At 40.1% G+C, this 25,177-nt stretch overlaps 1 protein-coding gene across 1 annotated transcript; it reads right to left on the reverse strand. All coding sequences in view use genetic code 11, as the record gives it.

The window, feature by feature from the left end:
* Nucleotides 1-452: 452 nt before the first annotated feature.
* Nucleotides 453-22,638, reverse strand: EGR_01181 (Receptor-type tyrosine-protein phosphatase epsilon; the record flags this gene model as incomplete). Its single annotated transcript, XM_024490430.1, has 11 exons — nt 453-1,211; nt 2,087-2,222; nt 3,002-3,177; nt 3,687-3,848; nt 4,713-4,844; nt 10,128-10,178; nt 11,059-11,371; nt 16,413-16,567; nt 21,082-21,198; nt 21,947-22,060; nt 22,561-22,638. 11 exons carry the CDS (start codon nt 22,636-22,638, stop codon nt 453-455), a joined length of 2,193 nt encoding a protein of 730 aa, XP_024355249.1.
* Nucleotides 22,639-25,177: the final 2,539 nt, after the last annotated feature.

A 25,177-nucleotide genomic window follows, 5' to 3' on the forward strand; every position in this document is an offset into this window, starting at 1 on the left:
ACAAAGTCCTTATAAAGAAGCCTTTTCTCATGGCACTCATTTAATAGAAAACCAACCTAAAACTTTAGTCGACTGGTCCAAAGGGTAGTTGCATACATTCTGGGGTTGGAAATTGAGGATTCAAGTGCATGAATGGATGTGTGTATGGGTGTATATAGGTAGTTTGATAATTCAGCGATAACTGTCTTTTTCTCTTGCTTTCCTTCCCTCCTTTCGCTTCCTCGTGTCAGACATTTTGGTGCAAAGGGGTGCATGCATCTCAGTGTTCTAACGCTCTCTACATTGAATATCTATAAAAATAGGGTTGATATAAGGGAAAAGAGAATAAGTGGATGTTGTTTTTGTACACAGGAAGTACTTCCACTTGCATACACGTTCATTGAAAGACCTAAATGCGGATTTTATAAAGGAGCACTCATAACAGAACAAAAAAGGTCATTGGCGCAGCGGGGTCAATTAGCTTGGTGGGAGTCGCCCAGGGAGGAGGTTAGGTAGGTAGTCTCAGTTTCAGTCCTAATTAGAGGATGTCGTGGAGCCACGAGATTGTCGCCATCGTCTCTACCACCGCTGCATCGAATCGCTAGAAGGGAATTTGGAAGATGTCCATCATTTGGGCAACTGTTGATAATGATAGGAAGCACCTTTTTAGTCCGATTTGGATTAGAGACAGTGCAGTTGGCGCGGGTCAGGGGATTCTCGACGATAGAGTCGAGGGTGGGCAGTTTTCGTCGTGCTGCGCCACTACCAGGAAGAATTCGGTGCGAGCGAAGAATGGGAATGGAGAGCTGTGGTTGAAGTACCTTCCGCCTTTCAGTAATCGCTACGTGATGCTCCCTTAGGTTATTTATGGGAGGAAGACGTCGGGAAGCATGGTCCAAGTGGACAGTGGGGAGTTTTCGCTTGGGAAAGTCACTGGAACGGAGGTCGGGGGACATGATGTGAGAGGAGCAGGATGAGGATTGAAAATGAGGTGGGAATACAGATTTTTTCGATGGAGAAGATTCTACTGAAGGAGGTCGGCTTTCCTGCTTAGAAGGCTGGTCGGCTGTGTCGATAAGTTCGCGTCGAAATTCACCTTCGGCAAGTTTGCGATCAAGTTCATCGAAGATTTCCATAGGGTCTCTACTTCTCTCTTGCTCGTTCGCTTTGATCCGAGCTGAAAGGAGGATAGAGATCCGAAAAGCGCAGTTGTAGCACTGTTTGTATTCCACCTAGAACACAAAAACGCTGGATTGAGTATGCATGATATTTAAATGTCTCATTCAGTTTATGGAAACTTGTAAGAATTTGTTTAGGGCCACGTCGGTGGTGGATCCACTTTGTGGGGGATTAAAAAGTAGTTGCCTAACCTAAAAACCGGGATTAATCCACCTTTGGTTATTTCATCAAAAAGTAACAAGAGTCTTAGCAATTAGAATTTTTTACATTTCTTAAAATCTGTTTGCGGAGGAAGTACTCAATGCTCGGCATAGGGCACACGAATTTTAGCAGGATCAAGTAGAATTACAGTTTATTAACAACTTTTTCAGTCTCCCGTGATTTGGCAGGGATGTTTTAATCGTTTCGTCCATTGATACTAAACAGGACTTCCTACTGACATCCCTTCCCAATGCCTTCAGAGTCGCAGAAAGTCTCAATGGGTCTACAGGCTACCTACTTAACCAGTTGTCGGAACTTTTGAATTTTAGGTCGAGGATAATGAAGCTGAATATTATACGGGCATTCTTAAAGGCGTCTTATGAGGCGCAATTTGAGATTCACAAGCAAAAACATTTAACTTCTATGCATTTCCATGTACCTTCTTTCATTTGTTACCTTTGCACGTAAATGTCGTAAGAAGTAGATGAGAAATGGTACTTCTGTCATTAAAAATAATGGTCAAGTCCACCGCTTATCACACGGTTAAAATTAAACTTAGTTGACCTGATTGAAGTTTTATACTCTGATCTTTACTTCAAATTAAGGGTAGCATGTATAGTCCTTTAAGTACTATTGGTTGTTTTAAAAAGCATTGGCAACGGTGCCAATCTTGACATCAAACCTAAGACCTCTTTGTAAGGTCTCGAAGGGAGCAATGAAAAGTTACCAAATCATTGACCAGTTGGGGACGGTTCTGTTTGACAACTTCAACGGCACGAAACACGTCCACCTCTGATTGAGCCAAAATACGCTCCATGCAGGTACTTGCCGCACAGAAGACACCTACCCGCGACACTCCGTCGCTGCCAAAGAGAATTTATGCATGTGTAAAGGTGGGCACTCGAAACGCCAGACCACTTTGCGTACCTACGAGATGGCAAGTAGTGGACGTTTGCAGTTTTAGCCACAAAAGCGCGAAAGCAATGCGTAAGGCTAAGATGGCTAAGAAACACATATGCTGGGAAAACTGCTCATCACGGAAATTTACTAAATATTCAAATCAGAACTTTTCCACATGTTAAGTAATAATGTAGTCCGTTAAAGTTCTGTTTGAGCATTTCTTTAACTCACGGTTTTGCTAACGGACTACTTAGGGGCTCCGCCATTGTATCTCTGTTGGACGACCTGGCCTCTGGGCCGCATCAGTAGCCCTAAAGTTATTCTGCATATGGACAATACATATCTTGTCCGAGTAATATGTCTTCTTTCGCCTTCAGGTAAGTCTCAGGACGATACAGAAAGTTTTTCTTGGAAGACATTAAACGCTCTAAGGTCTAGTAGTCTAGTTAGGCAATTAGCAACTTTGACCACTTAATTTCATATGCTTCTCTTTTGCTATAAGCGTAAGCGAAACTAACAGAGATGGGCTTATTCAACATTAGAATGTGGTGATACGCCAGTATTTTGTTGCCTTATGTATATACATACTATTTTATCGCAGTAAATAAAAAGAAACTATTTTTACAGGTCGATTTTAATTTGAGATAGCACCGTGTGCCGATATTTCGGGAAAGTGGGGTTATTACTGGTTAGTTCTGTGCAGGCACAGCAAATACTACTAAAGAGCAAAATATTCACCTACTTGCTAACAACCAAAATAGGGCTATTGGCATCGGTTATGGAGTTCCATTCCCAAGCAAGGTAGGCCATTTGCACAATAATATCACAGGCTGTCTCGTCTGTTGAAGACATCGGCCACTGCTTTGTATTCAGGAGAATGACATCTCTACTGACATTGTCGTTACGATTTGGCATAAACTAAAAATAAATAGAAGACATAGAAGGTAAATAGTGAGATGTGTGTCTAAATATAGACAAGTCAAGTACCAGTAAATAACTTGGTCTTAAAAAATCCTCATTTCTAAAGATGGGGAATAATATTAACCGGACCTTTAAAGCTTTTACATTTGTGTAGCTGAAAACTTAATCAAAATATTGTGTAGAAATCGACTACAAACTTTACTTAATAGGGAATTCAGTTGCAATAGTGTGCTCTAAGTTAAGAGTTGAGTCAGTTATCTGTTTATACTCCATAATGAGAGCTTCCGTCTATTGAATGGAGAGTAAACCAACTATCCCAATGCCTACCCACAGACTCATTTACTCCCCATGGGTTAAGTAATCAGTTCTGAGAGATTTAGGGAGGGTCGTTTTCGATCTTCTCGCACTAACACAAACTTAAACAAAGCTGGAAAGTGTGTGTGTCATTATGCTGGAAATGATTAAAAGACTAGCATTACTCCCGTCCTCCCTTCTCCGCCACATACCGGATTAAAGACCGACGTGCCGCGTTTTTTGATGGAGAGTAGGAAAGCACTGGGCACTATTTCGGTTTCCTCATAAACCTCGCGCAACTTTAGCCCAATGGGACCGAATCGAGTTGATTGGTTCGCTGTCTTTATTGTGGGCCAGAAAATGGGATATTTTTGCTAAAATGGATTAAAATTAAACCGAATTAGCGATTTTCACTCACAATTTTCCGAGGAAAATGCACCTTATGCTTTAGTGTTTAGCCTTCATTGGGCTGGGAATCAAAGTTGGGCAAATTAGTTGTGCATTTTTACAGCGAAATTAGCTCCTTAGTGTGTGTTGAGAGGACTTTCCTCCACTGAAATATACATTTATTGTATTGAAATGCCAAGTTACAGCCTGAAAAGTGTATTATTTTGCCTCTAAATTTAATTGACGAAGCCTCCAAGCAAAGTCAAGGCCTTACAGGCAAAGCGAGGGAGAGAACTGGTGGTGAGTGGAGAGGGGAAGTAGACCAATCGAAATGGGTGGATTTCATAGTGTTTTTTTTCCCCAGCTTTCTTTCATCCCCCAAAATTGGTGCACAGACCCCAAGGCTTAAGTACACTGATATACAATAATGGACTAGACCCAAAGAAGGCCAATTGCCCAGGTTAGGAACTAGTGATGAAAGCAGTGAAATATCCCAGTACAAGGTATGGGTAGTTATCACCGGATAAGGTATTCATGGAGTAAAAGAGGTGCTAATTTCTCCCAGAGCAGCTATATTACATAATGTAATATCTAGTGCTTAAAGTTATTAACACATCATTTGAAAGTGCAAATGCTTCTACTAAATTTACCTAGATCTTTGGAGCATGATAAGACAGGATTTTGATTTGCTCATTAGTTAATAAGTTTTCAAAGGGAAAACAGGCCATAACAGCAACCACAAGTTATTTTACATCGTACAGAATACTACAATAGCTACAATATCACGTCGACCTATTTGACTGCCCATAACATGACCTGATGGAATATGCGGCTTAGATAAGGGAACTTACGTCACCAAACGCGTAAGAATTGAGCAGCGCAATGGCCGACACCTGGAAGTCAACCACCAGGCACCAAAAGTCGCTGAGTGTTGATACGAGGGGCCATTGGGTAACGATGTACTGGTTCTTCGCTCGGTAACCCTAAGTAATAAAAGTGGAGATTCACCTCACCTTGATAGCCTAGCTGGTGTTTACCTTTTTTTTTATAAGGAGGATCCCTTCACTTTCTTGCAAAAAATAACGTATATTAGAAGTGTTTGCTAAAACCATGGCTAGGCAAATACCTTTTTCCCATCAGAACAACTAAATTTGATTTCTCAAGACAAAAAATAATTCTAAACTAGTATTCCCGTCTTTTAATTAACTTAAAGGGATTAAAGCTATCAGCAACGATGTCTTGCCCTGATTGAGTTAAAAAGTTCTAAATCCGAGTTTTCTCATTTTTAAAATTTTGAAATGATTTAACGAATAAAATAACAATCAAATGCGAATTGGCACATAAAACTAGAGAGTTAGGGTGTGCAAGGCTTGCATTGCCAGAAAGGAGTAGCGGAAGTTTTGCTTTTAAAGGAGGCAAGATGGAAAATGTGCCTAAGATATATTCAGCCAGTTACTCGGTTTAGTGCATTTATTTCCATTTATGCATAAGAGGAAAAAAAACCGTTGAATAGCCCACAATGAACTAGAGGAATTAACCCTGTATAAAGATTTGACGTAATGAGGCAAGATTACTTACGTCTACGAATACGGCATTGATATAATCATTTGCGTCTCCGCTGTCTTGTGTTGTTAGATAAGGTCGGGCTCGTTCAGCTGAATTAACAGCATATAAGGCATTAGACCGTTTTACTGAACAGACTCTCGGTTAGGATTAAGGATTTACTGTGCAAGAATTTTGACCAGCATAAATCAACCCTAAGGTAAAACAAAATTTTATAAAAACTGCACAAATTAAACTAGAATAAGCTAAGTAAAAACAATGAATTCCATTAGTTCAATTGAGATTAAAGTGAGCATTTCAGGAGTATGCAGCTAAAACCACATGCTGCTTGTTATTAGTTGGCATACGACGGAATTTTACTACTCATTTGACATTCCTGTGGCTGGGTGAATGTGTACAGCCTAAAAGCCGTGGCTCAATAAATTAAGCAGCTCAAGTGATTTGACATCTTCTCGCTTTTGTAGGTATATATGCAAATTTTCCTTTAATAATTGAAAGTACACAGAGAGGAAATGGAGCAGGACTTATAATACTGCCCCGATTAAGATACTCCTTCGAGAAAGCTATAATGCATGGCGACATTACATGTACAGCCCGTCATCATGTACCGAGTAAAATCTAGCAAAATGGAGCAGATGAATCAATTTTGTCCGTGGACACCTGGGTCATAAACACTCAATTAAACTAAAATGTCATGCGAATTCCTGGACTAAGTTAATTAATAGATTTTCGGGAATAAAATAGCCAAAGAATTTCCTTTCATAATATAAATACCTGGGCGAAATATGATTTCATTTTTCGGTGCTGTAAATGTGAATTAACAGGCTGAAATTTTATGCAAAAGTAGAGTGAAATAACTGCTTTTAACCAGACTGTCTGTCTTCACTTGGTGTTTGTCAACCGTACCGAGTCACGGTGAATGGTGATGCTCTAAAATTGGCTCTTGGCCAGTGTTAGTGTAATACCTTAATTGTTCGTTCAACTCGTGGTTTCAGCGACAGGCCACTCCAGGGTTCTGCCACTGCATCTTCGCTGAGTGGTCTGGCCTCCCGGCCATTCCTGTAGCCCCTAAGCCCTTCTGCATATTGGCAACACATATTCCATCCTAGTGTTATTCCTTATTTCGTCTTTGGAGAGGTCTTGGGTCACTACACTAGTGTCAGCCAAAACCCTGTTTACTCGACAGAAACGAGCCGTTACGTAGGGTACCCATAAAGTGATGGGAATTTGCCCACCTATTGCTAAAACCATAAATTTAAGTTCACAGCTTCTAACATATTCATCGAGGGGATTATAATTTAACGATGTGAAGTACCGCTAGTGATATTCCATACCGGGGACTCTGAAAAAGCTCACTTATAATAGCCTTCCCAGAAAGAGTGGTCATTTTGTGTGGCTGATCACTGGGAGAGGCAAAATAAGTAGATTAATGCGTTGAGAATAGTGTTTACATTTCAGAATTAAAAATACCCGAAGCCATACTAATTACTAATGATAGATTTTAGAAGCCAAAGCAGTAATTTTCCTTTTAAAGAGCTGCCATCCCTACCTCTGGAGCTGATAGTACCCAGACTTCGGATGTTCTCTGCATTTAATTATGACGAATAATGCGAAAAGTGGTTCGAAACTATGCATGTCAAGAACAATTAACTTAAATTAAACTGTTCAAAAAAGGCAAATTGAGATGCAGCACTCCCACCAGCCTGAGCAGGAATTACGGCATGAAAATAGGATCGGTAGCATTTCCAACCTTTGAGCAAACTATCACCCCAATACATATGACAGCAAATTTCCTAAAAATTATAAGTAGGAGACAGGAATGGAAAAGTAGAGCACTTACGGGGCTGAATAAGAACGTTTCTACTTTTTCTTCGATTTTCTAGACGATGACCTCCTGCGCATTCACCCACGGTTAGGGGTTTGACCAGACGGTTTATCAGCTATCATAAGAAAAGAAGTAGAAATGTGAACCAATCAGATAGCCCTATCTGGCGATTCTATCTGCCAACTCTTAAATTTAGTAAGGCAAACTACCCGAAACCGGTCTCATCAACTTAGTGCCTGGTAGGTTTTATATGTTAAATAGGTGCGAAACTACTGTAGAGGTAAAGAGGGTTACAATAGCAGAGACTAAGCTGAAGCATGACGGCTTCATTCTTAATGTAAATATCATACTTTAGTATTTGCCTCACTTATTCACCAAAGCACCACTAGCCCACCCATCTGTCCGTGCAATTTTTAGTAGTTCGCTTGCTGCCAAAAAAGTGCAGCGGAACCGAAGTTTAATTCATTATGAAAAAGGCCCCTTTCCACTGGAGGCCTAGTAGTTTTTCATTGTCTAAAGCCCTAATGAGTATGTTTAGAACCCCCAGCGAGTGGCTTGAAGCACTAAGTAAAGTACCATTTTGGAGGGAGGGTTTCCTGAGGAAATCGGTAATACCTTCCCCTTGTGTGAGTTCCCAAAATGTGTACACAAAGGATTCATTAACTATAGAGTACCTAATTACTGTCAAAAAAATGCCACTGTGGTGATGGTAATCACTCATCTTAAGTTCTTTTTTGGAATGTGGGGGCTTTGCAAATTTAACTAAATACGTGCCAAGCAAGCCAAAGGAATTCTTAATATAGACGATTGCATTCTATTTATAGAAGGATGGACTCTTGAACATCAATAGAAATATTTTCATTCCACATATGTTCTTGGTAATCATACAAAAGTATCAATATATTATTGGTGACCAGATACTTGTCTAAATGAGCCTTACCTCCTACTCGGCGCCATGGCCTTCTGGCTATTCTGTGGTTTCGTAATAACTAACTTTACCATGCTGATATTGCCTTATTAGGGCTTCAAGGAGGGCTACATTGGTAGCGAAGTTGAGCAAACCCACTCGAAATGACGAAAAAAGAAGACATCACTGGGGGAAACACGGTTTTACGAATGAATGAACCTAAGAAGATGATTTCTATTCTCAGAATTTCCTAATTTACTGCCGCCTACAATGACTATCTTTGAAACGGGATTAAGTCTCAAAGAATCTGTCGCAAATTAGACTCGACAACAGGTTCGCTACTTCTACACGAACAGGTCAGTGTATGGAGCCTTATATCTGGTTAATCTGACCTCTATTCAATAGCTTTTCTGCTTGGCACATAGATAATTTTCAATAATAGGGATCGACTTTGAGCTATTAGTCATCAAAATAAATTTATTGTTTTTAAGTCATTCATTTGGCAACAACTATTAAAACCTTTAGATGACGGCAGGTTTGAGGTTGTCAAAAAGTTGAAGAAGTGTAATTTTTATCAAAAAACCTGAGTAGAGGTGTTCAATTGACCTTTTCGCTTTAATTTTCACTCATCATAGACTGAGTCAAATGATTCTGTACCGAGGAACTATAAATCTTATCGCTAGGCAAATTTGAGGGCTAATTAATTTGTCCCACCCACCGTATTCACACAACAAATTGCGTAAAAATCCCTGAACCTCACCAAAAGCTTTTTTTGCCAGCTCTCAGTTATTTTTCCTTACGACTCACCATATTAGCAATGAACTTTATTTGTCTGGAGGATTTAATTAATTACCAAATTTTTTTGTTAAGTTGGAAATAGGAAAGCAGGCTTTACCCATAATGGCAATTTTTCGGACATGTTATGATATCCTCCAATTCCTCACTCTGCTGTTGTATCACTTTATCATTTGATATATGGGAAAAAATTTTTATTTAAAAACAGTGAGTGCCACTTGTTAAATAACTACTGTTTTTTTAGAACAGCTTTGAATACAAAACCGTGATAAAATAAGCAAGTAAACTTCTCAAAGGAGTGAATGAGGAATGTGTATAATATTTTAACTCTTTGTTCAACTCTCGGTTTCGGTAACGGCCCACTTACGGGCCCCTCCATTGTACCTGCAACGAGCGGGCTGTCCTTTGGGCCATGCCAGTAATTCCAAACCCTACTGTTCGCCGACAAAGCACTTTCTGTTCGAGTGTTATGTCTTCTCTCTCCCTCGGGGAAGTCTCAATGCCCTACATTGGTAGCAGCAAAAAGAAAAACCCTTTCTCAAAGGATAACTAAACTGATTTCTACTGCTGGACGGTAAACTTTAACGTGGCGGAAGAGGATATGATGTGGAGGAAAAAACCTGTTGAAGCCCCTAGCAGAAGGGTTAACAATGACATCTACCTTTGGCAGGCGCCCCAGCCCCGTGTTTTGTGGGAGAGGTATTAACAACCGAACTGACACTAGCCCCGAATCATGTAAAAAAGTTCGTTACAGAACTGTCTATTGTACCCGTATAAAGATGTCAAAGAAGTGAACATGCTATATTAATTCTTCCGCCCCTCTACTGTCTGGATAGAACGTGGATAGATATTGCTAAGCAACACTGAAGCGTGAACAGCGTAAAATGCAGGAACAAACACAAAATCTTATTCTTAAGAAGTTGTGTTCAAACCCTTGGCCTTCGTTACATGGCCTCCCTTTTAAGCTAGTGTTCCTTTGACTATTGATGGACACGCATGTTGGTTGGTGAATTTTCTTGTCCCCCCAATGCAGTTCTCATCCAGGATGAAACTCCAAATCCAGTGGAATTGTTAAAGGGGGTCATTGACGCTGCAGTGAGAAACCTTTTCTCTTGCATGCAAATTCAGTGACTGGTGCGGTCGGCTCTCCTGCGTTCTTTTAACAGCACCGCTTACGTTGAGATGACTGCCACGGGAGGTCGACCAAGGGGAGCGCCGAAGACGACGCTTAAAAGAGGAGAGGGAGCTATGTAATGCATTAAATGTTTATTGAAATATCGGTTGTGATAATGAGCCACATAGGAGATAAGCCATCGTACCTCCGCCATGCTAGTAGCCCAAGCCATACTGTACTGTATCGTAGACGCCACACGCGCTTTTGCTATCTTATCATGAAACAAAAGTTCAAAATAACTCTCAACTGCGTTAGGTTGAAACTTCAAGTAAATAAAAGGAGATCAAAGGACACATTTACACGGAATTCAGATTTCCCTTTTTTCTGTTCCGCTAAGTTGGTCGTTAAAAAGTCCGCATTTATAAATGAATTTTTTGAGTTTGTATTGTAATGCAATATGGCAAAGCCAATTTGAGAGATTTGCCTTTCCATAACATGCAAAAAATATTTAACCACCCGAATTCCCAGCAAAGACGAAAATGACTTGCCACTCATCATTAATCAACTCACTAATGTCAAATTGGCAAACCATTCTTTGGGCATATTTATATATTAATCTGATTGACGTTGCAGAATGCCTCCAGTCTACTCTTTGGATGGTGTTTGGCCAGTTGGGTGCATTAAATTTTTTGCTGGGAACCATTCAATACAGCTTCGTACTCCAGAGTAAATAATCTTTTGAAAATTCTAAGTGCAGTATCATCCAACCGATCATTTACTCACTCCGTTTTTGTATCCAAAGCAAAAGATAAAACATTGCAAATGGAAAGAACACTATTTAAGAGTGTATCATTCACCTTCTTAAATCAGACATTACAAAAATTTAGTTCTTAGTATTTTCTTGATACCTACCTTTCCAAACTTTTTTATTTGAGTTTAACAGGAGATCACCAGTTTAATCTGAGAAGACTTCCTGTTTGGTGACAAACGTACTGTTAGTTCGGCTTCATACTTCGAGGCGCAATGTCCAATGCCGTAGCCGAATCTGGGCGGTTGTCGAAGCTGTTGTAGGACGTCCGGAAGGGTGCTAAGAGGTATACTGGTCTCTCCACCAGATCGAACCCATTCGGCAAGAACGGTGTAGATGAAGGAGTACTGCTCCACACTATCAATCATCTGCGGTCGTGATGTAGCCACTTTCAGCGCATATTGTGCCAATGGAATAGCAGCACCGATCTCGTCCTTGCGAATCACGTCAAGCAACTCATTTATGCATATGAAGGTGCCTGTCCGACCGGAACCATCACTAAAAAACCAAATTACAGAAAATCTTGGTGGTTTGGTGAGTTGTCATCCTCCCTTATCAAATTTTACACAGATTACGCTGATTGTCCTTTGAATTATCTGTACGCCTTCATATTTCCTGTTTCAAAAATGCATCGGTGTATTCTTTCCTTTCCGTCATGTAAAGCAAATTTGCTTTGCATAATACTATTCCGACTTCCTCCCACGAATTAAAAACTTAAATCAATGAAATGAATTATTGTACTGCGAAAACTACAATCGTGGTAGATTTCAGTAAGAACGCATAATTCAAAGGAATACTAAAAGTTATATGGACTAGGCCGTTTCACGGTAGTAAGATTTCGTGGATTAATTTTTAACCTGATTAGGTAAGCCGAATAAAGCCGCCTCCGAGCGCGATAAAATGTCTACCTCACTGCTAAAAGGAAACCGAGTGCGTCGAATGTTTTATGCCCAAGATGTAAAAAAGGAGTTGACAATAAAAGAGACCAGACAGTGTGAATCTGCAAGAAAATGATGTTTAGTATTTCTCAATTCTGTTAGAAAAATTTGTGAAAGAATCGCACTTTAGCAAATGCGCAATAAAAGGGTTTAAGAGGTTGCATATTCAATTAAATTTGACATTCTCTTCCTCTTCTCTTATTTACTCCCAAATATTCCACTCAGTGTGAGTCGTTAGGAGGTTAATTGAGGAGTAAAACAGTGCCCTCCGAACACACCAAGGCAAATATAAAAATAAGTTCTGAACGAATACTGCCAGTGTGGCACCAAACATAAACTAAGTTACCGATTGTAGCTTTAAGCATGCATAAGACAGGCTCTTTCCGAACGAGTAGATGGAAGCACGATATAAGGTACTCAAAGGGTGTCAAATCGCCACCCTCTAAAAACTACAGGTCATCATTTAGGAATATGAGGCGCATCTTAGTGAACATGAAGGATTGCTCCATTTCCAAGCTTATTTCCCGAATTTTTCCGTAGTAATCCACTAAATGCTGAAGTGATTAACTTAAGGTGTTGACATTAGAATACCATAAATGATTGACTACAGTCTAAAAACTAGAGAAACTCAGAAGTTTGACTCGTTTTGGTAACCCTAGCACTGAAGAGCTTGGCCATTGTAGTTCCACCCAGAGGAGTAACCTCAAGGCTGTGCCCGTAGCCACCCAGCCCCTGTGTTCGTCGATAATAAGTATTCTGCCCTAGCATCAAGTCTTCTTTCGTCTTCATGGCAGCCTCGAGGTGCTACATTGATGGCAGCAGAAAGCAAAACAGGTTATAAAGAAGGTTTCTTCAAAAGTTTGCTACTGATTGTTACACCTTAAACGTGACTGAAGAATGGTGCATGCTGTGGATGGAATAATCTGCGTTGACTCCCAGCAGAAGGGTTGTGTATGACGTCAACCTCTGGCAACTATCCCAGTTCCATGTTCTGAGGTAATGCTATTAATTACTAAAGTGACACTAGCCGTAGCGGTGAACCATTAAAAAGTCCTGTATAAATTGCCTGTATAAAGATATTAATTAGGTAAATATGTGACACCTCCTCCATCTCTACCAGCTGGATAGAACCCAGATAGATATAGCTGGGTAACACTGAGATGAGATGGTAAAGAGGAACAGATACGAGATCTTACCCCCAAGAATGTATTTTTAACTATGTCCTTTCTTAGATGACTCCTCTTTTTTAACCGGTATTCTTACCACCAGCGATGGGCATGCGAAGTGGCCACTACTTATACTCCCCGCAAATACGGTTCCCAAATAGGACGAAACTTTAGACACAGTAGAATTGCCACTGATACTACAGTCAGATGTCATATCAATTGCACTCAAATTTGACGGCTGTCGAGGTTGGTTCATGGGTATTTTTCCTTACGGCATCTACTGAAGTAGAGTTTTGACCAAGGGCAGTGCCGAGGACGATACCCAAAAGAAGAGGGGGCTACTTAATACTTCGGTTTTTTGTTTAACTTTTCCTTTAAGTAACATGGGAACTGAGGGTCTTGGCTACTGTACGGAATGGTCTCCGAGAAATGCTGGTAGTCTCTGCGTCCAACCATTCGTCTCTAATACATTTTCTGCCTATATATTATGTCTTTTTTAGTCAACAGGGAAGTCTTGACAAGATACACCTAAATCAATTAAATATATATATCCATACTTGCTATAGACGAACTAATTTGATTGTAATCTAGTATAGGACCTCCATTCAATTAAAGCCCCAACAATTTCGGCCAATTTACTACTCTGGCGACGCAAGTGAACCAGTGCAAGGACCGTAAGGCATGTGTCTTGTACGAGACACCTCCATTTCTCAAACGCTTTTGCCCCTCATCCATTCATTCATTTTGTTGCTCTGCTAGAGTTGATAAGTTGGCAAAGTAGAAATTTTATATCTGTGTAATGGGATAGATTTTGTTGGATCAGAGATTGTAAACGTTATGCCTATGCCTTTGACATTTGTCTTACGATTTCTGGAATGCTTTTCGACAAGCAATGGATGTCAGATTATTCTCGAAGTAAAACAAAAAAGTGTAAATCTGATTTTTTGAGCAAGTTCTTCCTACTATCAAGTTGAAAACATCATATTTTAAAGGGCACAATATACGTTATTTTCAGTCCACGTTGGTAAGAGCTTCAAGTTAGGAGAAAATATTTATAAAAGGAATGAATTTGAGACCCACGTGCATGATTGAGCCTTTTTGTCAGTTTGGAAGCACCTTTTGTGTATAAGCTAAAGACACATCCATCGAATATGTAGGCCCGAAAAAACGCGATTCCAGGGCATCGCATGCAATGTACATTTGCCAATAGCCTCATCAGTTGGGTTTGAGAATAGTAGTAGAATTAAGTGGCATAACGTCAACAGTTCACCACTTGCCTAGTCTTTGAAAAAACTAATTTAAATTGGCCTTTTGATTGATAAATGAGGTTATGCAATAAGCAAAATGCGAAATTGTTACGTACTGGTACTTTCATTTTTCGCTTTTAAACCAAACGATTGCTGCATTCACCAAACGTATTTCACACAAACAAATTAAAAAGCTTAATGGCGGTAAAAAATGTTGCCAATGTGTTTTCTCTTCCCAGCTACTTTTACTTGTAACGAAAACGTGATACGATTGGGACACATCCTATGGGGTATTATGCAATGCATCCTCATTGAACCGGAACCGGCAAATACATTTTTAATTCCGCTTAGCATATACTCAAGTCAGGAAAAAAGGTGTCCTAATAATAATATGAAGCATAAGGAATAATTTAATCACGATTTACAGCTGCAGATCACTTGGCCGCGAGATGTGCCAGTTAGTAATATCCAATGTTCTTCAATGGACGTAAAACTTCCAAACTAATCAGAAAATCCCTAAACCTCATGACATTCGCCAATTATACATCGCAGAAAATATGTATCATTTAAGGTAACGCATTTAACGCTTTGTCATCGGCTTTGGAGTCCACCTTAGAGCACAAAGGAACACAGGACCAGGTATGCTCCCTCTAGATTGCTGAGATTATCCCTCTTGTCCCGATTCCAATCAATCACTTGATTCTCCAAAGGGAAACACATTGGAAGGCAAAAGTTACGTTAAGACAGGTTTAAGCCCAATGACATAAAGGAGCTCAAAATGGTAAAAAATGGGAGCTAAACTTTTATGATCCGTCCCGATTGCCACGGAAGAGGGAGTGACGCTTTTACTGAAGATGCAGTAAGGCTAAGTGGCGCATCCTCTCGCATTAACAACCAAAAAGTTGTATAGATTAAAGCTTCCTTCGTTATGGGACAAATTTCTCATGAAAGTTATCAATTCATTGTCGCTTTACAGTTCCTACAAAAGCAATAAAAGCTGTAGATAAAAAAGTAGAATGCCCTCACTCTTTGCAAAGGTTCAAAAGTCCTCCGTTACTTGCACGACATAAACTTGGGTAATTTCGTTAAATCTGGCCTTATTAATACTTTATGCACCACGAAGGTCATATTACATATTGTTCCCAACGCAGACCAGGCAGAAACTCGTTTATGTGCATCATGAAAGGTGCCGCGTCATTCAAATGAGAGGGCGAAAAGCCATTAAGCCGCATTAGGTAAAACAAGGCAGAGCATAGGAAGCATTCGTCGACACGGAATGCTAAATACCATTTTGTTTGTTCCATAAGTGTCATATTTTAAACGTGGAATGATATTCGGGCTGAAAATGGTCCCAGTATCAAAGACACATTTTGGGATTTGTTTAAAACGACTACCGATGGAATAGTAAATGTGTGGGCAATTAAATCATCCTCACTCAGGGAAGAAGTAATTTCATTTTTATCATTCATTAATATGCAACTTTTATTTGTCTTTCCTTCTGTTTTATTTGCTTTGTCTTGGCCCATCAATCATTCGACCACATTACGCCATGCGCGTTGTTGAATGCGGAATTGCGTTGTTTCGAAAGACAGTTGTCAAGCTATTCTACGCACATTTGCATTGAAATGTCAGTCTGTATCCTCCATTCATGAGGTCATCTCTTACGGTTTTTGCCTCCAATATCACCAATGATGACCTAATCTTGGTGGAAAGTCGTCTATTTAAATGCTAGCGTCATCCCAAATATGATGTAAAATCTGTTTTCCCTTTGTGGAAAAGTACTAACTGCCTTAATATATGGAAGTTCAGAACCATTTCAAATACCTAGAAGCGGCCGTATTGCAGTTGGACTCGATTCCTCATTTTGTTGAATTTTAGGGAATCTTTGCAGCTACCTACTTTAAATTGCATGCAAATAACCCAGAAATATGACTCACTATTTTGTAGCATAAAAATACAGAAAAATAAATTTTACCACTCTAGTACTAACGTGGTTGTGATGGAGCTGTAAACAAGATAATATCGGTTTCACTGAAGTCCTGAGGTTTTACTTCCCTAATTATGCTTCACTACAGAATAAAATGCATTTTACCGGAAAAAGTAACATTTTCTTGTTTTTACTTGATTGTTTGTTAGAGGACTAGCCCGATTTAAGGCAAGTGCGGAACATAAAACTTGAGTGACTTACGAGCAGTGAACCACAATGGGTCCCTCCCTACCCTGTCTCCAAGCGTATAGCTTCGAGGTTAATTCAATGACGGCACCGATGAGAGGAAATCCGTTTTTATTCCAAGAATCCAGCTGAAATTGGCGAATTATCCGCTTGACCTCAGGTGCATCATTCTAAATTCAAAAATAAAAGTTCTACACTTTGTTATAGCTCGGCAGAAAAATTATTTTCGTAATTGTTTAAATGTCTGGTATCTTCGTTCTTCATGGTTTTAGTTTCATCTCTTTTGGTGTGGCGATCCGTCCAGACCTCCACCTCCCACCCTTCATGCAGAATAAGTATTTCAGTAGGTCTTCAAACTGCTGAGATGTATAAAATCACCTCTTTCTTGAAAAACTCAATTTCTAATGAGTGGAACCTAACCGCAGTGATAAAAAAATACTACAACTATTCATTCGGTATATTACAAAATCGGTTTAAATCAAGTAGTTTATGACTGACGACAACATGAAGCCTCAAACTCAAAACTACGTAGCAAATGATCATATCAAACAATACAAAATCACCCTTAGTATGTGTCAATGAGCAAATGCAAAATTCCATCTGGTTGGTGGGACAAGTGATCGTGTCATATCTAGATAATTTTTGAACATTTTTGGCATGTTGCCGAAGTATCAGCTGATACGGTTTCTTGGTACGCCTGCACCGGGCATTTAGTGTCAGGTCTAGGTAAAGCTTTCGCTTAACACCATTAAGAAGCATTTGGAATCTCCTTCGCAAAAGTGAATGTTTCCCAAAGAAGAGGTGGCTTACGTCATGCACCACCAATTGTCTTAAAATCTAAGCTTATTTATGATTTTAAATTGATCAGTAGTTTATCTCAGTATTATCCTTCCTATCCTCTAATAATTTGATTGTCTGTTTATCACTTCGTTTCCTTTCGTGGGCACTTAAGACCTAGCTATTGAACTTTCGCTAAGTAGTACTGTTTCCGGGTATTGTTAATAGTTCCCCAGCCATTCTGGAAATCTCGGAACTACATTGGTGGCAGCAGAAGGCAAGCCTGACCCCGTAGGACAGCTACCCTGATTTATATTACTGAATGGTGAAACTTAACGTGACAGAAGAAGGGTATTTGCTGCAGATAAGAGATTCCGTGGCAACCTCCAACAGAAGAAATGAAAATGGCGTCCATCTTCAACAACTACTCCATTCCTGTGTTCTACAGGAAAACTGGCAACAGTTGAAGCAACACCAGCAGTGAGCCATCTTGGGTGTTTGTTACGGAGTTGTTTACATTACCTGCATGAAGTTATCATTGAAGTGAACTCGCGATACCTCCTTTACCTCCCTACTAGGTGGATGGAACCTAACACCGACTACCTTACGATGGCATGTGAGGGAATTTGATCGCCAGGGACGTGGCTCAAAAGAAGAGAGGGTGCTTAGGACTCGATTCTTGTGCTTCCACTGAGCATCATGACCTCTGGGCCATTCCAGTAACCAACCTTAGCTCCTTTGTGCCTCGACGACTCACACTTTGCCCTCGTATCATGACTTCTTTAGTTTTGAGGGAAGGCTCAGGGTGCTACGGTTCGGTTTTTATTCATTCATTGTGCGTTCAAACACCACGTCCCTGAAAAAAATGGCATCCGAAAAACTCAACTCGAGTCAACTATGCATCAATGGCTGATTACTCATGTTTTGTCTTGGATTTCGTAAAAAATATTCCAATTTATCTATTCACTTCATTTTCATTATAATTGCAGTATTTCTCAAGATATGTCCCAATTTTTCGGTTTGCTTAGCACCGATGGTGCAGCGACTTCATCAATGTGCCTCCTCACTTCACTTAACGGGATAGTGACGGTTAGTGTTACTTGATAGCCATGTCAAGCCCCATCTTCAAAACTTACAAAGCCTACGCAAACAACATCTCATTTAATAAAACAAATCTTAGTTCAATTTAATCAAAGCTCCCAATAGTGTCTTAGTTTCAAAGCAGTCGATTTCATGAATTACCATGGCAACATTTAGCGGGGAAGTAAACCCATTTCGTCACATGATGAGGAACTCTAACATGTCTTCAAAGTTATGAGCTGCTTAGTTAAACGAAAGCAACACAAGGAATAATAACTAGCCAATCGAAGCGAAATACGATTTTATCTTTTGTTGATTCGTAAACAATGGTATAAACCTTGTTTGCAGGTGGCAGTACGATTGGCTTGTCACCAATGACGCATTTAAGGGAAGACATTTCAAAACAATTCCGCTAAAAGTTACTTGAGCCCCAAAATTACAGAAAATGCGCTGATTTTAATGCATGAAGCGGCTTGAACTAAGTAGTACATCTGGCAACAATTTATCGCCGATCCCTCTACATGAGTTCACTGAAGCCTGGCGTATAACGGAGGTGCCCATTCAAAGCGCCTACTGAGAGCTTCGTAAGCTGACTGACTCAGTGAGGTATTTTATTTCCTTAAAAATAGGCGGGGCTGCCAATGCGCTTTGAAGTCGGAAGCTTAAAATCACGTCGTTTACTTCAAAGTATGACTTAACAAGACGTCTCTCGTTTTTCGATGTCGAAGGTTTTTTGCTATCAAAATTCACGATAGCTTTGGTTTTCACATTTTGGCACAAAATTTGATTCCGTTGATGCAATTTAGTGCTGCTTAAGTCAAATATGATCCTACTTTACACTTTTTTAAGAAATGACACATCAAAACACTTATTGAGCCTATCAGCTAGAGAATGAATTTGGAAAAAGGATAGAATTGCTGCATTGTGGACCATCGGCACTATTAAATAATGTATATTTATGTAAAATTGTTGAAATGGTGAAGATTGTACTGTGCTACTTTGATGTTTTGTTTGGCGCTGCGCTTTGGCTATGCGCACTTAAGGCCTGTCTTTATAATCCTGCCGGGTAGCGTGGCCTCCAGGACATGGCAGTGGACGCCTCAGCCCTTCTGCACATCGACAGTACATTCTCTGTACTAGCATTATCCCTACATTCGACTCCGAGTGCTAAAGTGTGTTGCATCAAGATCCAAAACTTCAAACCGGCGTTTAGTTTTAATCTGCAAATAAGAAGCACTGTTTGAGATGAAGATCAGATTATGCCATTTGCAAGATCACTATATTAATTCGACTCTCATTTTCAATGCTGACTGCAATAATTTTTCTGTTTGTTTGACGCTCCGTTTTGGTTGCATAGGTATTAAGGCTTCGCCATTAAACCTCCGCACGGCGGCATGGCCTCCGGCTTATGCCAGTAGCCCTACCCCCTGCCCTCCTCTACGTCGGCCACACATATTCTGCCCCACTGTTACGCCTTCTTTCGTCTTCTGATGACGTGTGAGTAAATTATACGAAGTTTGGAACAACTCGATTGTCAATATTTGCCAGTAACTGCAGTAACTTTTTACTCAAGTATACTGTTGGAATCTTTAACATAGGCGTTAAGCATTGTACTGTGACTTGTGTCCAGTTCTTCGAATCTTTATTCAAGAATTTTTTCGGAATTTATCTTCTTTAATGAGGACTCGAGGAACATGCGACTCACCAGGATTATAATTAAATAACAGTGATCTGTTGATTCACCTCTCTTGCTTTGAGGATTTCTAGAAATGAAATACATTGTGGGGATTTTTTTTTCGTCTCTACATTTTACTGGGGCTAAACAGCAACTAGTAAGAATCGAAGCTTACCAACAGAAGTCAGTATCCCTTTTTATCTGAAGGCGCAATTTTTTGGTATTGCGGTGGTCAAGACTGCTCTAAATTTCACAGCAATGAATCCTCTTTTCTTTTTATAACAGTTTTGACAATTAGTAAGGCGTTAAAATACAAATGAACTTTTTCTTACAAAAAAGCAGTTTGGACAATATAACAAACGGATTATTACGACTGTCATACATAAAATCCTATGATTTCGTTTACTTAATCAGAAAATATGATTTTTTTTAAGAAAAAGTTACAAAATTTGACAAAAAAATAGGGATATAATGCCGCTTACTTGGAGATTCTGAAATGACACCGAGCTTAAGTTACCCACCCGACAACAGGAGAAATTGCAAAATTATTACAAAGTAGTTGAACAGAGGGGAAAAAGCGTGTCAACATTTACCTTTCAAAGGATCGATTGCTTAAACAAAGCATACTTATTTAACGGCAGTACGGAAGCAGTCGTGATCTAATACTTTGGTTGTTTGCTTAACTCCCTTGTCTTGGTTTCGTAGTCGCTGAAGGCTCTGAGTCTGTACTTGCTGTAGGTGGATGACCTCAGGCCTCTTCAGCCCTTCCCCGCATCGGCAATACCTATTCTGCACTGGTATTACTTGTTGTTTCGTCTTTGGGGAAACCTCAGATTGCTACATAGGTAACAAACGCGTCACCACTTTTCATAATTTCATAAACTTTCTCGCGTTTAATTTGGCAAAAAGGTCGATCATGTACAACGTAAAGAATATTTTTCATTCAATATTTAAGGCACTCTTTTGAATTCTAAGATGATAATGAAGCAAAATCTCTTTGTCCAATTGCGTGGGGCACTCAAAATCTCATTTAAATTATTATTACGACAACAGAGGTTAAAAGTCTAGGCATTTATGTGCTTTCTTGAAAGGATTGCAATTTACTTATGAAGAAAAATTTTTTTGAAGTGAAAGAGGAATCGCTGTGCTAACCTTGCATACGCGGAACTCTCGAATGGTGTATTGAGCAGTGCTGACAGCATCCCGACTTGTCACGTTGATTGCACCAAATGTGCAGCTAAAAGCGGGCCAATAGCGCTCGCATTGTTGCTAAGTGGAGATGGAAAAATAGGCTGAATCAACCTCCTTACAAAAAGACGGATAAAAATGTCGCCTGGAACGACGACGCTATGAGCTCCCACCCAGCATTGGGCCGTGCAGGAAGCCGGAGGTTTATTGACTCCGCGCACGAAACAGCAAGCAACTTTTGCACTCCCTCTTAAAATCCAAACCGTCCCAAATGAATTATGCATTCCACCGACGGGGGCGATAGAGCTAAAGAATTGCTCTTCTGTTAAACTCCAAGTCGCTCGAAGTAAAGGACTGTACTACTCGATCGGCGAGGAAGTGTTCATGAGCAAAATTGTGCTTATAACCGTGAATGCCTCGGCAAGAGAAATGGAATTATTTTTTGCGTCGACAAATGGTCACGTTTAGCAATAATTTGTTTTAGATTTACAAAAGGCTGATTAAGGCCAATTGTCCGTACGTTTGGTATCTTCATTGGAAACAATTTATAAGTAATATCCCAAGATGCATAGCACATTAACCTGTGCAATTACATAAATTAAGGGGTTTATGACTTTAGCAAGTTGCTTAAGCGATATGTAATAACTCCAAGAAGCAAAAATGAAGTCAATTAATTCATTGATCTAAATTCAATTAAAACAGGAAATGCCATCTACTTCAGAAACAATGAACTTGTCAAAATTGATTATACAAGTCATATGAGGCCTCAGAAATTTAACATTGGTTAGCAAGATGGATATTTAAATTAAATCGAGAATTTACTTATTACAGAGACGTTGGAGGGCGCTGCCACGCTTGTATCAAGCACAGCAGTAGGTGCCAGGTGGGTTCCATTGCCGTTATTAATGGCCGGCCCGCATGTCGTTGGCCGATCCAGACACCGCTAAGCCAGTTGACAGGCTACAGTGGGAGTGCGTGTCTGAAACGGCGTGAGCCGTTAGATTGGATTTTTTGTGAACCAAGACGTACAACCCACTAATGTTGCTATCAAAAGGAAGCTTTAAGCTTAGTTTTTGTAATTAAGACATTTGTTTATTTGCGGTACGACTTTTGAATAGTAACAACATTTCAAGGACGGTCATAGTTCTGTGCGTCAATGATACCCTTGATTACAACAGTCTTGTTTCTGGTGTCCAGCCTTGGCAAACATTCCAATCATCGTTCTAGGCAGCCCCTAGAACGCCTAGTGAAAACAATCCTTCATTAAAGGAGTTCGCTCACGATGGGTACTAAAACAGCATCTTGGGTCTGGCAAGCAAGAAAGAAATGAGTGCTGTACTGAGATGACAAGGAAAATGAAAATTTTATGGATTCCATCATTACATAAAGCAAAACTTAAATCCTTAAGGAGCATTTGAGAGTTGATATCTCAGTGTCGATGACGAAGCGACGCAGACTGTCCTGGGACGGCTTAGTTTTACAGAACAGAAGGCACTTAAGAGCACAGACGTAGTCGGACATTTCTGGTCTTACACGATTGCTTTATTTTAAACTTAAGAGTTTAAAACTCTCTTTGCATAAGTATGAAAAATTACTCCCCATTGTAATTTCTAAACTTCAAGAAAAATTAGCCCCTAGTGTTTTGAAAGTCCCAAATACATAACTGCAAACCTAGGACTTTTTGAATGTGCCCTCCCCCCTGTTTATGTGCGGACAGAGAATTCTGAAACAATTTTGAAATCTATCAGCTATTTAGAGGAATGTGTAATCAAGGAACGATGGAGCACTTTTGCAGCAAAAGTCATTTCATCAGTTGTTTTGTCTCAAGTATTTAAGCAAGATTACTTCAGGGTGGTTCAATACGGGAGCATAATAAACTTCCCTGCAATGCACGTTAGCGCTTTGCCTGTCATGGTCTCAGGGACGAAATTTACCACATCTATCTCTACAAGAAACGCCCTATTTGAAGTAATGCTGCCCAAAAATGATTAGGCAATTACACTCAGATCACGAACACCACACGTCTTATTTATTGTTTTAATCCGAATCGGTCGCTTTATTAGATGATTTAATGCATTTCATCGTCATAAACAGGGGAAGGCTTGACTCTGGTGGCAAAAGTGGCAATAATTATTTGATTGGTCATCTGTGATCCAAATCAGCCTATCTAATAAATTATTTTTTATCATAAAATTAGTCTTGTGTTTCCGGCGTTTTGGGATCTGCTATGGTGTCCAACAGTTGTGCATCATTAGGCGAGCTGTGCCTGCTTTGTATTTTCGCACGGTTCAAAATTTTTAAGGCTTCTTCACCCAATTTCGTAAATCTGTAATGTTCTGGTTGCTTGTTCAATTCTTCGCTTTAGTTTTGGGGGCACTTAGGGCCCGGTTTTTGTACCTTCACTGGATGGAATGGTCTTCAGGTCATGTCAGTGGCTGCCAGCCCCTCTACGTCGGCAATGCCTGTTCTGCCTTAGTATTCTGTAGTCCTTCGTCTCCATTAAAGTTTGGAGTGCTACAAATGATTGGTGGTTGCTGAGGGCGAACCCGATGCTAAAGAATATCCACATCGAATCCTATCACTGAATGCTGGACCTTAACTTTATGGAAGAAAGGCATATGGTGAGGGTGGGGAAATCTGTGGAATCCCCAAAACAGAAGAATTAAAAACGACGTCTGCCTTCAGCAACTACTCCAGTCCCGCGTTCTGCCGGAAAGCTATTAACAACTGAAGCAAAATCATGCACAAACCACCTGGAAAAGTCCTTTATTGAGCTGTCTACGGTACCCGTATGGTGGCAGTTAAGCACACAACCGATTCATCCTCCACTACCTCTCTACTAGACAGATGGAACCCAGACAAATGGATGTGACTTGGCAGAACTGAAGTAAGAACCAAGTGGCAAGGAGGAATGGACGAGAAACCTTGTCCCCACAAAGCTACGTTGCACCCCGTCCTTTAAGTAAGGGACGGCTTTTAGGCCAGTGTTCCTACGATCAACGATGGGGATGCAAATGTGGCCTGCGCATTTTTTCTTCGCCCGATGCATTTCTCAAGCAGGAGGAAGCTCCAGATCCAGTAGAATTTTTATGAGGGAACATTAGCATTGCAGTCAGATAGTCTCAGCAGCACACAGCTTCGATAACTAGCGCGTTTGGCTCGTTGGTGTCTTTTTTATTTTACAGCAGCAAAAACGCTGTAATAGCCGTCGTGGGATGAGAACCAGAGTAAGTGAAGGGGGTGACGATCAAAAGGAGAATGGGCTGTGTAATTTCTTGATAGTTGGTCTAACCCATCGCTTTTATTCGTGGCCACTTAAGGCTCTGCTATTACACCTCCTCTGGGTTGAATGGCCTCCTGGCCATACCAGTAGCCCTCCAGCCCCATTATACATGATAATAAAATATTCTGCTTAAGTATTACGAATTTTTCTGTCTATGTGACAAGGTCTCGGGGCGCTACAAAGGAGTCACGACGAAATGCAACTGATTGTAGTTCGACAACCAAGGTTTTCACTGCGCATGAGATGGTAAAATTTTTCGTCACTGGCGTTGTATTTCCCCTCTGCATATTAAAAAGTAGTTTGTATTTCCTTTTAAGAAATACAGGCATTTCAGCATAATTTGGTGGAAGGAACCAGTAATTAAAGGCTAGTCTGCTATATTTCAGTTTTGCACGCTACCATTCTGTTTAAACAAAATTCCACATAAAATATGCATGTTTTGATTTTTACCTCCAGCATGTACTTATGAGCATTACGACTAAGTGGCGGATTTTAGGAGCAACGAAGCAGACTTTCTGGAAACACAAAATAGAATTGTTTTGAAGTTATTATCCGGCACTTAGCCGAAGGTGCTCCTATCGGCAGCACGCTGAAATTCTGTATACGCGGAAAATAGGACAAAAAACTTGGCAAATGCATGGTTCCAACCAATTCGAGGGGGACTAATATGAAGCGCTTTTATTCACCTCCTTCGATAGTCAAAATGCAATTTGGCTTCTAACGCGATTGCAGTTAGTCGGTTTTCTGATTTAAATGCATTCATTTATGCAGCAAATG

This window comes from Echinococcus granulosus, assembly GCF_000524195.1.
Source record: "Echinococcus granulosus chromosome Unknown EG_S00004, whole genome shotgun sequence".
In the NCBI taxonomy this organism is placed as follows: Eukaryota; Metazoa; Platyhelminthes; class Cestoda; order Cyclophyllidea; family Taeniidae; genus Echinococcus; species Echinococcus granulosus.